Here is a 15044-nt window from a genome sequence, read left to right as displayed (position 1 = left end):
TGTCCTCTACTGTAGAATGAGTGGGTGTTTAGTTGTTGTTGTGGGTAGTGTGTTTGTGGTGTGTGTGTTTTGGTTTTACTATCCTTGTGGGGACCAGAAGTCCTGACAAGGATAGTAAAACAAGGAATCCACATGCAAGTGGGGCCATTTTGCCGATACTCACAAGGAAAAAGGCTATATTAGGTGACGCGATTTTCAAATACCTTAGAAATGCTATTACTTCAATTTCTCAAACATATGACTATTTTACAGCATTTTAAAGACAAGACTCTCGTTAATCTAACCACACTGTCCGATTTCAAAAAGGCTTTACAACGAAAGCAAAACATTAGATTATGCCAGCAGAGTACCCAGCCAGAAATAATCAGACACCCATTTTTCAAGCTAGCATATAATGTCACAAAAACCCAGAAGACAGCTAAATGCAGCACTAACCTTTGATGATCTTCATCAGATGACACACCTAGGACATTATGTTATACAATACATGCATGTTTTGTTCAATCAAGTTCAGAACTAGCATACCCCCCGCAAACTTCCGGGGAATTTACTAACAATTTACTAAATTACTCACGATAAACGTTCACAAAAAACATAACAATTATTTTAAGAATTATAGATACAGAACTCCTTTGTGCAATCGAGGTGTCCGATTTTAAAATAGCTTTTCGGTGAAAGCACATTTTGCAATATTCTCAGTAGATAGCCCAGCCATCACGGCTAGCCATTTAGACACCCACCAAGTTTAGCCCTGACCAAAGTCAGATTTACTATTACAAAAGTTTGATTACCTTTGTTGTCTTCGTCAGAATGCACTCCCAGGACTTCTACTTCAATAACAAATGTTGGTTTGGTCCAAAATAATCCAGCCTTATATCCAAATAGCGGCGTTTTGTTCGTGCGTTCCAGACACTATCCGAAATGGTAAATCAGGGTCACGAGCATGGCGCAATTCGTGACAATACATTTCTAAATATTCCATTACCGTACTTCGAAGCATGTCAACCGCTGTTTAAAATCAATTTTTATGCAATTTTTCTCGTAAAAAAGCGATAATATTCCAACCGGGAATCTCCGCTGAGGTAAACAGAGGAAAGAAAACAAAGCATTCGGTCGACGCGAGCACGCGCCTGAGTCTCACAGTACTGTAACCAGCCACTACCCAAACGCGTTACTTTTTTTCAGCCAGAGCCTGCAAAGCCACGATTCAGCTTTTTGCCGCCTTCTGAGAGCCCATGTGAGCCGTAGGAAGTGTCACGTAACAGCAGAGATCCTTTGTAATGGATAGAGATAATCAAGAAGGGGAAGAAATTGTCAGACAGGCCACTTCCTGCATGGAATCTTCTCAGGTTTTGGCCTGCCATATGAGTTCTGTTATACTCACAGACACCATTCAAACAGTTTTAGAAACTTTAGGGTGTTTTCTATCCAAAGCCAATAATTATATGCATATTCTAGTTACTGGGCAGGAGTAGTAACCAGATTAAATCGGGTACGTTTTTTATCCAGCCGTGTCAATACTGCCCCCTAGCCCTAACAGGATAAGGTTAGGTTTAGGTAAAATAGGATTTCGAATGGGAATAATTTGTTTGGTCCCCACAAGGATTGTAATACGTGTGTGTGTGTGTGTGTGTGTGTGTGTGTGTGTGTGTGTGTGTGTGTGTGTGTGTGTGTGTGTGTGTGTGTGTGTGTGTGTGTGTGTGGCTCCATGAAAACCAATCATTCTTGATAGACCCATATCACCGTATCAACCATCATGTACATTTAGGAATGTGCGTTTTGTGCCCTTTAATTTGAGCATATTGAGCCCTTGTTCAGGTCATTGACTTTAACGGTTCATTTGGATTTGATGCTCATTATATTCACTGTCAGATATGTAATGTGTTTGTAAGGTTTGTATTTAATCCAACAGTCTATCTTCTCTCCTCCTAGCATACAGTATATAACCTACAGTCTACAGAACATTGTGTATGAATTGTAAAGTACATGTGTTTTATATCAATTATGTTTTTTCCTTCCAGAGGTAGTGAGTCAGCTTTTCACTGTAAAAAAGAAAGAAAGATAAACATGAAATATAAATGGTGCATTATTCCTGATGCCCTGTTTTACTACACTAATGTCTGTGACACCAAATACAATATGTCCCACCTGATCTGTGACACATCAGCAATCCATCTAATCTGGCCAATAAAACGATAGATCACAGTGAAGTGTTGTGGAACGTTGACGTTCCCACGGTGATATCTACCCCGTTGTCATGGGAGCATGATGTGAATCGACAAAATAGGCAACCGATAACGTTGACATGACTAATGTCTTTTCTTATTTCTCCTTCCTTCCTGCTTTCCTCCCTTCCTGTCTTTTCTTATTTCTCCTTCCTTCCTGCTTTCCTCCCTTCCTGTCTTTTCTTATTTCTCCTTCCTTCCTGCTTTCCTCCCTTCCTGTCTTTTCTTATTTCTCCTTTCTTCCTGCTTTCCTCCCTTCCTGCCTTTTCCATTTCCTTTGTATCTGTGCTCATCTGAAAGTGTCTCATGTAGCTCTTAGTGCTCCGGAAATGTTATTTTATATTTCTCTCTCTCTCTCTCGTTCTTTCTTGCTTTTTCACCCCATGCGTTCCCTCCTCCTCCTCATTCTACTTCTCTTCTTGTATTAAATAAGTGTCTGTGTGGAGGAGTGTGGCTTTGTAAATGATGTTTTAGCCAAGGCCTCCCAGATACCAGCTAGATAGATGAAGAAACCCATAAATAAAGAAATACCATGTATACACTATATTCCTTTACCATAACAGGGTCATGAATACATTGAGGGTCATGAATACATTGAGCTGAATTAAACCAACGCTAAGCTCTTGTATAGAGCATTACGAATCGGTTGTCTGTCTGTAGACAGAATGAATCCCAAGTACTCTGTATAGCAATACACATGCAAATACAAGGACAGGAGTGGGAGTGCATGATTGTGTGTGTGTGTGTGTGTGTGTGTGTGTGTGTGTGTGTGTGTGTGTGTGTGTGTGTGTGTGTGTGTGTGTGTGTGTGTGTGTGTGTGTGTGTGTGTGTGTGTGTGTGTGTGTGGGTTCCAACAGATGAAGTAGATTCAGACTGTCTATGCAGGAGGATGTTGTCTCTGATTAGCCCTTCTTGAGGATTCTGAATTTTGGCTCGCTGTCGCCATGACAACCTGAATACAATATAGCTCTTCTGTATCACAACCCAATGGCTCTCTTTCTCTCTGTTTTGCTCTTTCTCTCTGTTTTGCTCTCTCTCTCTGTTTTGCTCTCTTTCGCTCTCTCTCTCTCACGCTCTCTCTGTTTTTCTCTCTTTCTCTCTCTCTTGCTCTCTGTTTTGCTCTCTCTCACTTGCTCTATCTCTCTCTCTCTTTCTCTCTGTTTTGTTCTCCTTTTTCCTTCTTTCTCTCTCTGACTCTTTTTCTTTCTGTTCTTAAATCAAATCAAACTTTATTTGTGACATGCCCCGAATACAACATGTGTAGACCTTACCGTGGAATGCTTACTTACAAGCCCTTAACCAACAATGCAGTTCAAGAGACTGAGGTAAACAGACACAGAGAGCGAATAATGGAGATAGAGAGGCAGAGAGAGAGAGAGAGAGAGAGAGAGAGAGAGAGAGAGAGAGAGAGAGAGACCAGATGCTGCTGGAAGTGGTGTTGGAGGGCCAGTAGGAGGCACTCTTTCCTCTGGTCTAAAAAATATCCCAATGCCCCAGGGCAGTGATTGGGACACTGTGTAGGGTGCCGTCTTTTGGATGGGACGTTAAACAGGTGTCCTGAGGTCATTAAAGATCCCATGGCACTTATCGTAGGGGTGGTAACTCTGGTGTCCTGACTAAATTCCCAATCTGGCCCTCAAACAATCATGGTCACCTAATCATCCCCAGTTTGCAATTGGTTCATTCATCCCCCTCCTCTCCACTGTAACTATTCCCCAGGTCGTTGCTGTAAATGAGAACGTGTTCTCAGTCAACTTACCTGGTAAAATAACGTGAAGAAAAAAATTACACTGTACTATATGTAGTATATCCTGTTTCATATACTGTACTGTATTATACTATATACATGTAGTATTTACTGTACATACATACAACATGTACAGTGAGCAGATAAATATAGCATGGTCTATTAGCTCATCACTGTCAACAGTGATTAGCATATGCAGTGTTTATTAGCTGTGTCAGGTATGTTGTCAGAACAGATCAGGCTCTTTATTTGGAAACAAACGGGTCTTCTGGGGGCCAAAACAAGACACAAATTGGATTATAAAGCTGTCGTTAGATTCACCTGAGGAGAATTCTAATGTACTGTACAACATCCAGCTTGCATCGCCAGCCCAAGTACTCTTGACTGGTGACAGATTCTCCTTTCCCCCGACATAATGACTCAGCATTTATCTGGTTTTCAATGGAAGTCAAATCATGACAAAATGACATAGTCCAATCTTTTTCTATCCACACTGGCTTGTTGACTTGGGGGTGCGTCTGAAATGGCATCATTTTCCTTATATAGTGCACTACTTCTGTCCAGAGCCTCTGGCCAAAGGCAGTGCACTATATAGTAAATAGGGAGCCATTGTGGACAGAGCCCTAGACTTCATTCCAGCATACAGTAGCTGGTACCTGGGAGGTGTCTGTGTGTGTCTGTGGTGTTTCACCCACTGCTTTCTGTCTGAGTGTTTGAGTTTACCCCTTTGCTGCTCTGGACGAGAGGGAGGATGGCAATGTGAATGTGTTAATGGTAAACAACTCTTCCAGACATTCGAGACACCGGGGCCAAACCGGTGATGGTGTACATCCACGGGGGATCCTACATGGAGGGGACCGGGAATATGATCGACGGGAGCGTCCTGGCCAGCTACGGGAACGTCATTGTGATCACCCTGAACTACCGCGTCGGAGTACTGGGTAAGGCTCTCTACTTCTAACGTCTTTGGTCATCTTTTCTACCACCGTTCTGCTGATGTTTTTGGAGCTTTTCTCTACGATCTGTTTTCCTGTGACAACCCTCAGAGGAGGCTGGTGGGAGGAGCTATAGGAGGACTGGGCTCATTGTAATGGTTGGAATGGAATGATGGAACGGAGTCAAACCGCCTACACATGAAAATGACATGTTTGACTCTGTTCCATTTACTCCGTTCCTGCCATTACAATGAGCCCGTCCTCCTATAGCTCCCCCAACCAGCCTCCTCTGGTAGGCCAGATATATATGTTGTTGACATACATACGTTAACATGTAAAGGTGTTTGCTTGATGCTGTTTACCTGATGTTGGATACCATGCTTGCTGCTGTGATACAAAGAGGAGTAATTATTGGGTGACACTGAGTGTTTTTCTGTTGCTGGGTTAGGAATAAATGAAGAAATTATTGTAATGAGAATGGAAAAAAAGACTTGATGGGATGGGCGTGATACCAGAGAGGATTTAGAGAGAGGGAGATGAGTGTGTGAGAGAGGGAGAGAGTAGGGAGGAGAGAGAGCGAGAAAGAGAGTGGACTGAAGAGCTGGATTGGCTGAGCAATAGAGGAGGAACAAGACTGGTACAGAGAGTTTAAGAGAGAAGAGAGAGAGAGTAAATGAGGCAAGAGAGAGAGAAGCACAGAGATGGAGAAGCAGAGAGAGAGAGAGAAGCAGAGAGAGAGAAGCAGAGAGAGGAGAGAGAGTAAATGAGGCGAGAGAGAGTATCAGAGGGAGAGAGAGACGCAGAGAGAGAGAGAGAGATAGAAGCAGGGAGAAAGAAGCAGAGAAGGAGAGAGAAGCAGAGAGAGAGAATCAGAGAGAGAGAGAGAGAGAATCAGAGAGAGAGAGAGAGAGAGAGAGAGAGAGAGAGAGAGAGAGAAGCAGAGAGAGAGAGAGAATCAGAGCTGGAGCTAAGGGGCTGAGCTGAGAGGCTGTTGGGAGGGCATTGACTCACAGCTGAATCTCCTCTCTCAGACACAGCTCCATGGAAACTACTGCAGTTGCAGCAAGCAGCAATACAAAATGGAGTTTGTTAGTCAACACACTACCAGAGCTCTCTCTCTCCCTCTCTCACACACGCCACCACACACACACACACACCAGCACACATGCAGATGTACACACCACACACACACACACACACACACACATACATACAATCAAAGCCCTGTTTTCATTTGGATCCTCTGGTGGAACATTGTTCCACCTCTTACAAATTGTCACTGCAAAATCATATTGGGGGTTTTGTATTGGTAGATAGATAATGCTGTTGTTGTTGTTTGTGCTCAGTTGACTCCCCAGTGTTTCTTTGAGTACAGAGCTGAGGAGAAACAGACTGTTTGATATGGTGGATATTGAGGGAAGTGTACATCACAGAAGTACTACTACAGTTGAAGTCGGAAGATTACATACACCTTAGCCAAATACTTTTAAACTCAGTTTTTCACAATTCCTGACATTTAATCCTAGTAACAATTCACTGTCTTAGGTCAGTTAGGATCACCACTTTATTTTAGGAATGTGAAATGTCAGAATAATAGTAGAGAGAATGATTTATTTCAGCTTTTATTTCTTTCATCATAGCATTGCCTTTAAATTGTTTAACTTGGGTCAAACATTTCGGGTAGCCTTCCACAAGCTTCCCACAATAAGTTGGGTGAATTTTGGCCCATTCCTCCTGACAGAGCTGGTGTAACTGAGTCAGGTTTGTAGGCCTCCTTGCTCGCACACACTTTTTCAGTTCTGCCCACACATTTTCTATAGGATTGATGTCAGGGCTTTGTGATGGCCACTCCAATACCTTGACTTTGTTGTCCTTAGGCCATTTTGCCACAACTTTGGAGGTATGCTTGGGGTCATTGTCTATTTGGAAGACCCATTTGCAACCAAGCTTTAACTTCCTGACTGATGTCTTGAGATGTTGCTTCAATATATCCATATAATTTTCCATCCTCATGATGCCATCTATTTTGTGAAGTGCACCAGTCCCTCCTGCAGCAAAGCTCACCCACAACATGATGCTGCCACCCCCGTGCTTCATGGTTGAGATGGTGTTCTTCGGCTTGCAAGCATCCCCCTTTTTCCTCCAAACATAATGATGGTCATTATGGCCAAACAGTTCTATTTTTGTTTCTTCAGACCAGAGGACATTTCTCCAAAATGTACAATCTTTCTCCCCATGTGCAGTTGCAAACCGTAGTCAGGCTTTTTTATGGCGGTTTTGGATCAGTGGCTTCTTCCTTGCTGAGCGGCCTTTCAGGTTATGTTGATATAGGACTCGTTTTACTGTGGATATAGATACTTTTGTACCTGTTTCCTCCAGCATCTTCACAATGTCCTTTGCTGTATTTCTGGGATTGATTTGCACTTTTCGAACCAAAGTACATTTATCTCTAGGAGACAGAACGCGTCTCCTTCTTGAGCGGTATGAAGGCTGTGTGGTCCCATGGTGTTTATACTTGCATACTGTTGTTTGTACAGATGAATGTGGTACCTTCAGGCGTTTGGAAATTGCTCCCAAGGATGAACTAGACTTGTGGTCTACAATTTTTTTTCTGAAGTTTTGGTTGATTTCTTTTGATTTTCCCATGATGTCAAGCAAAGAGACACTGAGTTTGAAGGTAGGCCTTGAAATACATCCACAGGTACACCTCCAATTGAATCAAATGATGTCAATTAGCCTATCAGAAGCTTCTAAAGCTATGACATAATTTTCTGGAATTTTCCAAGCTGTTTAAAGGCACAGTCAACTTAGTTTATGTAAACTTCTGACCCACTGGAATTGTGATACGGGGAATTATAAGTGAAATAATCTGTCTGTAAACAATTGTTGGAAAAATGACTTGTGTCATGCACAAAGTAGATGTCCTAACTGACTTGCCAAAACTATAGTTTGTTAAGGTTAAGAAGAAATTTGTGGAGTGGTTGAAAAACGAGTTTTAATGACTCCGACCTAATTGTATTAGGTCGGAGTCATTAACTTCTGACTTCAACTGTACATTCAATTCGGATCCCTGGTGTTGATAGAGGTGAGAGAGTTCTATTGAGTCAGTCACCAGGACTGTGTTGTCTGAGTGTTCTCTGTTCTACTGAGTCAGTCATCAGGACTGTGTTGTCTAAGTGTTCTCTGTTCTACTGAGTCAGTCACCAGGACTGTGTTGTCTGAGTGTTCTCTGTTCTACTGAGTCAGTCATCAGGACTGTGTTGTCTGAGTGTTCTCTGTTCTATTGAGTCAGTCACCAGGACTGTGTTGTCTGAGTGTTCTCTGTTCTACTGAGTCACTCATCAGGACTGTGTTGTCTGAGTGTTCTCTGTCAGTAAGGTACAGTACAGTATATTAAGGTGTTGTACAGGACAGTAAGGTGCAGTACATTAAGGTTCAATAGAAGGCAATATGGTACAGTACAGGGCAGTAAGGTGCAGTACAGGATAGTAAGGTACAGTATAGGGCAGTAAGGTACAGTACAGTACAGGACACTAAGGTACAGTACAGGGCAATAAGGTACAGTACAGTACAGGACAGTAAGGTACAGTACAGGACAGTAAGGTACAGTACAGGGCAGTAAGGTACAGTATAGGGCAGGAAGGTACAGTACAGGACAGTAAGGTACAGTACAGTATATTAAGGTGTTGTACAGGACAGTAAGGTACAGTACATTAAGGTTCAATAGAAGGCAATATGGTACAGTACAGGGGCAGTAAGGTGCAGTACAGTACAGGACACTAAGGTACAGTACAGGGCAATAAGGTACAGTACAGTACAGGACAGTAAGGTACAGTACAGGACAGTAGGGTACAGTACAGGGCAGTAAGGTACAGTATAGGGCAGGAAGGTACAGTACAGGACAGTAAGGTACAGTACAGGGCAGTAAGGTGCAGTACAGGGCAGTAAGGTACAGTACAGGGCAGTAAGGTACAGTACAGGGCAGTAATGTACAGTACAGTACAGGATAGTAAGGTGCAGTACAGGGCAGTAAGGTACAGTACAGTACAGGACAGTAAGGTACAGTACAGTACAGGACAGTAAAGTGCAGGGCAGTAAGGTGGGGTATAGGGCAGTAAGGTACAGTACAGTACAGGACAGTTAGGTGCAGTACAGGGCAGTAAGGTACAGTACAGGGCAGTAAGGTACAGTACAGTACAGGACAGTAAGGTGCAGTACAGGGCAGTAAGGTACAGTACAGTACAGGACAGTAAAGTGCAGGGCAGTAAGGTACAGTATAGGGCAGTAAGGTACAGTACAGTACATGACAGTAAGGTGCAGTACAGGGCAGTAAGGTACAGTACAGTACAGGACAGTAAAGTGCAGGGCAGTAAGGTACAGCTTAGGGCAGTAAGGTACAGTACAGGACAGTAAGGTACAGTATAGGGCAGTAAGGTACAGTACAGGACAGTAAGGTACAGTACAGGGCAGTAAGGTACAATACAGGACAGTAAGGTACAGTACAGGGCAGTAAGGTACAATACAGGACAGTAAGGTACAGGGCAGTAAAATGCAGTACAGGACAGTAAGGTACAGTACAGTACAGGACAGTAAAGTGCAGGACAGTAAGGTACAATATAGGGCAGTAAGGTACAGTACAGTACAGTACAGTAAGGTACAGTACAGGGCAGTAAGGTACAGTACAGGACAGTAAGGTACAGTACAGGACAGTAAGGTACAATATAGGGCAGTAAGGTACAGTACAGGACAGTAAGGTACAGTACAGGACAGTAAGGTACAATACAGAACAGGACAGTAAGGTACAGTACAGGACAGTAAGGTACAGTACAGAACAGGACAGTAAGGTACAGTACAGGACAGTAAGGTACAGTACAGGGCAGTAAGGTACAGTACAGTACAGGACAGTAAGGTACAGTACAGGACAGTATGGTACAGTACAGTAAGTTTCAATGGAGAGACATACGGTATTGTACAGGACTGTAAGGTACAGTACGGGACAGTAAGGTACAGTACAGTACAGGACAGTAAGGTACAGTACAGGACAGTATGGTACAGTACAGTATAGGGCCGTAAGGTACAGTGCAGGGCACTAAGGTACAATACAGGGCAGTAAGTTGCAGTACAGGGCAGTAAGTTGCAGTACAGGGCAGTAAGTTGCAGTACAGGGCAGTAAGGTAGGGTAAAGGGCAGTAAGTTGCAGTACAGGGCAGTAAGGAACAGTGCAGTAAGTTTCAATGGAGAGACATAAGGTACAGTATAGGACAGTAAGGTACAGTACAGGACAGTAAGGTACAGTACAGGACAGTAAGGTACAGTACAGGGCAGTAAGGTACAGTATAGGGCAGTAAGGTACAGTACAGTACAGTAAGGTCGGGTACAGTACAGGGCAGTAAGGTACATTATAGGGCAGTAAGGTATAGTACAGGACAGTAAGGTACAGTATAGGGCAGTAAGGTACAGTACAGTACAGGACAGTAAAGTACAGTATAGGGCAGTAAGGTACAGTATAGGGCAGTAAGGTACAGTACAGTACAGGACAGTAAAGTACAGTATAGGGCAGTAAGGTACAGTATAGGGCAGTAAGGTACAGTACAGGGCAGTAAGGTACAGTACTGGGCAGTAAGGTACAGTACTGGGCAGTAAGGTACAGTATAGGGCAGTAAGGTACAGTACAGGACAGTAAGGTACAGTACAGGGCAGTAAGGTGCAGTAAAGGGCAGTAAGGTACAGTACAGGACAGTAAGGTACAGGACAGGGCAGTAAGGTACAGTACTGGGCAGTAAGGTACAGTACAGGACAGTAAGGTACAGTACTGGGCAGTAAGGTACAGTACTGGGCAGTAAGGTACAGTATAGGGCAGTAAGGTACAGGACAGGGCAGTAAGGTACAGTACAGGGCAGTAAGGTACAGTATAGGACAGTAAGGTACAGTACAGTACAGGACAGTAAAGTACAGTATAGGGCAGTAAGGTACAGTATAGGGCAGTAAGGTACAGTACAGTACAGGACAGTAAAGTACAGTATAGGGCAGTAAGGTACAGTATAGGGCAGTAAGGTACAGTACAGGGCAGTAAGGTACAGTACTGGGCAGTAAGGTACAGTACTGGGCAGTAAGGTACAGTACAGGACAGTAAGGTACAGTACAGGGCAGTAAGGTACAGTACAGGGCAGTAAGGTGCAGTAAAGGGCAGTAAGGTACAGTACAGGACAGTAAGGTACAGGACAGGGCAGTAAGGTACAGTACTGGGCAGTAAGGTACAGTACAGGACAGTAAGGTACAGTACTGGGCAGTAAGGTACAGTACTGGGCAGTAAGGTACAGTATAGGGCAGTAAGGTACAGTATAGGGCAGTAAGGTACAGTACAGTACAGGACAGTAAGGTACAGTACAGGGCAGTAAGGTACAGTACAGGGCAGTAAGGTACAGTAAAGGGCAGTAAGGTACAGTACAGGACAGTAAGGTACAGTACAGGACAGTAAGGTACAGTATAGGGCAGTAAGGTACAGTATAGGGCAGTAAGGTACAGGACAGGGCAGTAAGGTACAGTACTGGGCAATAAGGTACAGTACTGGGCAGTAAGGTACAGTATAGGGCAGTAAGGTACAGGACAGGGCAGTAAGGTACAGTACTGGGCAGTAAGGTACAGTACTGGGCAGTAAGGTACAGTATAGGGCAGTAAGGTACAGTACAGGAAAGTAAGGTACAGTACAGGGCAGTAAGGTGCAGTAAAGGGCAGTAAGGTACAGGGCAGTAAGGTGCAGTATAGGGCAGTAAGGTACAGTACAGGACAGTAAGGTACAGGGCAGTAAGGTGCAGTATAGGGCAGTAAGGTACAGTACAGGACAGTAAGGTACAGGGCAGTAAGGTGCAGTATAGGGCAGTAAGGTACAGTACAGGACAGTAAGGTACAGGGCAGTAAGGTGCAGTATAGGGCAGTAAGGTACAGTACAGGACAGTAAGGTACAGTACAGGACAGTAAGGTACATAGGCAAGATGATGGAAACATACTGTAGTGTAGTGAATATAGGCAAGATGATGGCTTCATTACTAAAGGCTTAGATCGTAGAAACTTCATCTGTACCATGTCGCTCTCCCAAAGGTTTGGTTGGTGCCTAAAACCAGTGAATCCTGGTAAGAAACAAATGTGATATTTCCGCACTCAGAAAATATGTCGTATAAAACGTATCTCATTTAAAAAACAAAATTTATTCTATTTTGATTGTGTTATTTGAGATGATTTTAGGCCAGAGAGACATCATAGATAGACATCAGAATATATTGGAGGACAACCAGACCATCACTACAAGTACAGTACAAGGTCTCTCTTGTAAAATAGATTGTATCTCCAGACTAACCAGGGTAAATGAAGGTTCAATACAAATACAAGTAAGAAATCAAGTTGTACATCCTGGTCATGTCCTCTAACAGTTGGCTGAGAACAGGAGTCCTGACCTTGGATTTTGGCAGGACTCTGAGCCTTTGTTAATTTTTTATGCATTTAGAAACAGTAATTAAGTCTTTCCCTATGGGTGGGGGACATTGACATGCTCTGGAGAGCCTGTGACTAATTATATGAGTAAAGAGCAGTGATACAAGATACTCCCCTCTGACTGCCACTCATTACACACCATTAAAGAGACACAACAACCTAGGATTAAAGAACCACACACACACACACACACACACACACACACACACACACACACACACACACACACACACACACACACACACACACACACACACACACACGGGACACACATAAGGACGCAAACACACATGTACACACATGCTTAGAGATACACACACACACAGTCAGGGTCACACAGGAATCAATTGGCTGGTGGAGGAAACAAGATGTTAATTTTGTAATTCAAATGGACAACCATGGCCAAATACAGAGTTCAGTTTGTATTTGTATTTATTATGGATCCCCATTAGTTCTTGTCAAGGCAGCAGCTACTCTTCCTGGGGTTTATTATGGATCCCCATTAGTTCTTGTCAAGGCAGCAGCTACCCTTCCTGGGGTTTATTATGAATCCATTAGTTCCTGTCAAGGCAGCAGCTACTCTTCCTGGGGTTTATTATGAATCCATTAGTTCCTGTCAAGGCAGCAGCTACTCTTCCTGGGGTTTAATTATGGATCCCCATTAGTTCCTGTCAAGGCAGCAGCTACTCTTTCTGGGGTTTATTATGGATCCCCATTAGTTCCTGTCAAGGCAGCAGCTACTCTTCCTGGGGTTTATTACGGATCCCCATTAGTTCCTGTCAAGGCAGCAGCTACTCTTCCTGGGGTTTATTATGAATCCATTAGTTCCTGTCAAGGCAGCAGCTACTCTTCCTGGGGTTTATTATGGATCCCCATTAGTTCCTGCCAAGGCAGCAGCTACTCTTCCTGGGGTCCAGCAAAATTAAGGCAGTCATACAATTTTAAAAACATTACAATGCGTTCATTACAGAATCCACAGCACCCTAAGTGTGTGCCCTCAGGCCCATACTCCACTACCACATATCTACAACACAAAATCCATGTGTACGTGTTTATTTATTTTATTTTACCTTTATTTAACCAGGAAGGCCAGTTGAGAACAAGTTCTCATTTACAATTGCGATCTGGCCAAGATAAAGCTAAGCAGTGCGACACAAACAACAACACAGTCACACATGGAATAAACAAACATACAGTCAATAACACAATAGAAAAAGTCTATATACAGTGTGTGCAAATGAGGTAAGATAAGGGGGGTGAGGCAATAAATAGGCCATAGTGGTGAAATAATTTCAATTTAGCAATTAAACACTGGAATGGTAGATGTGCAGAAGATGAATGTGCATGTAGAGATACTGGGGTGCAAAGAGCAAAAAAAAAAAAGAAATAAATAACAGTATGGGGATGAGGTAGTTGGATGGGCTATTTACAGATGGGCTATGTACAGGTGCAGTGATTGAGCTGCTCTGACAGCTGGTGCTTAAAGCTAGTGAAGGAGATATGAGTCTCCAGCTTCAGTGTGTGTATGTTGACTCTAGTGTGTAGCATTAGGGTCCCACTTAGTGTGTTCTCCATATGAACTGGATCACAGTGGTGTCCTCCCCACTTAGTGTGTTCTCCATATGAACTGGATCACAGTTCGTGATTAAATATTAAACCTGTAATTAACCTGTAATTAGTGATGGGGGAACAATCTATCCAGAAGAGCAGAGTAATTTAACTCTGCTCTAGTGGACACGACAAGGTCCGGAGCCTTCTGCTTTTCTCTTCTACCTGATAATGTAATTGCACACACCTGGTGTCAGAGTTTGAGGGCACTAGAGCGGGGTTCCCAAACTAGGGCCTAATACCGTCTTTGAGCTCCCTTTGATCAGTGGAAAAAGCCTCACTTAACCGTTGCACTTGAATCATTCCCACAGTGAATGACTAGGCCCACTACGCTATGAAACAACACACTATTACAGAGACTTTGATATTACCGGCCGCAATTGATATGGTGAAAACAGTGTGTGGGGAGGCAGAGGCACAGAAACTCACATCAATACCTTTGTCAGATAACACTGTTATACAAATCATTTTTGGTATTGCTAGCAATCAAGAGGAAACTGACTGAACGAGTCAAAAAGTCCCCAGTTTACGCTCTCCAAATGGACGTTAGCTGTCAAGGCCGAGATGCCCATGCGTTGACATTTTTGTTCCCTATACATGTCGGGGGATTCTATTCACAAGGACGTATTGTTCTGTCTCACAACTCCAGAGCATTAAAGGGCACACGGGATGTTCAGTGTGCTGCGTGGCTGTACTGATGAAAAACTGATTCCATGGGATCGAAAGGTGGGCTTTTGTACAGATGGGGCTCCATCTATGGCGGGACGGCGAGCAGGCCTCTACACTCTAGTTATGAATGAGTCTCCCTCTGCCATATGGACACATTGTATGATACACCCACTGAGCTATACTGGATACACCGAGAGCACCTTGCGGCAAAAGAGCTGAGCACAGAACTCAGAGATATACAGTACTGCAGCAGATAACTTGGATTGTAAACGACATCAAGCCACATCCAGTGTGTTCACGCCTGCTCTCAAAACTATGATATGGGATCAGAGATGACAATGTTCTATTTCACAGTGAGGCTTAGTGGTTATC

The 15044-nt window shown here is 43.4% G+C and overlaps 1 protein-coding gene across 2 annotated transcripts in view; it reads left to right on the top strand.

Moving 5' to 3' along the window:
• The window catches only part of LOC106592156 (neuroligin-3), a 587284-nt gene that overhangs the window by 313960 nt on the left and 258280 nt on the right, over positions 1-15044 (top strand). For both annotated transcript variants that reach the window (XM_045724151.2, XM_045724149.2), the window contains one exon: positions 4764-4913. In XM_045724151.2, the coding sequence (XP_045580107.1) occupies positions 4764-4913 (150 nt within the window). The remainder of the gene's footprint in view (positions 1-4763; positions 4914-15044) is intronic.

The sequence above is a fragment of the Salmo salar genome, chromosome 09 (genome assembly GCF_965601325.2).
Source record: "Salmo salar chromosome 09, fSalSal1, whole genome shotgun sequence".
Taxonomy (NCBI): Eukaryota; Metazoa; Chordata; class Actinopteri; order Salmoniformes; family Salmonidae; genus Salmo; species Salmo salar.
The sequence above is the reverse complement of the archived record's forward strand: the minus strand, read 5'-3'. Positions and strand labels throughout refer to the sequence as shown.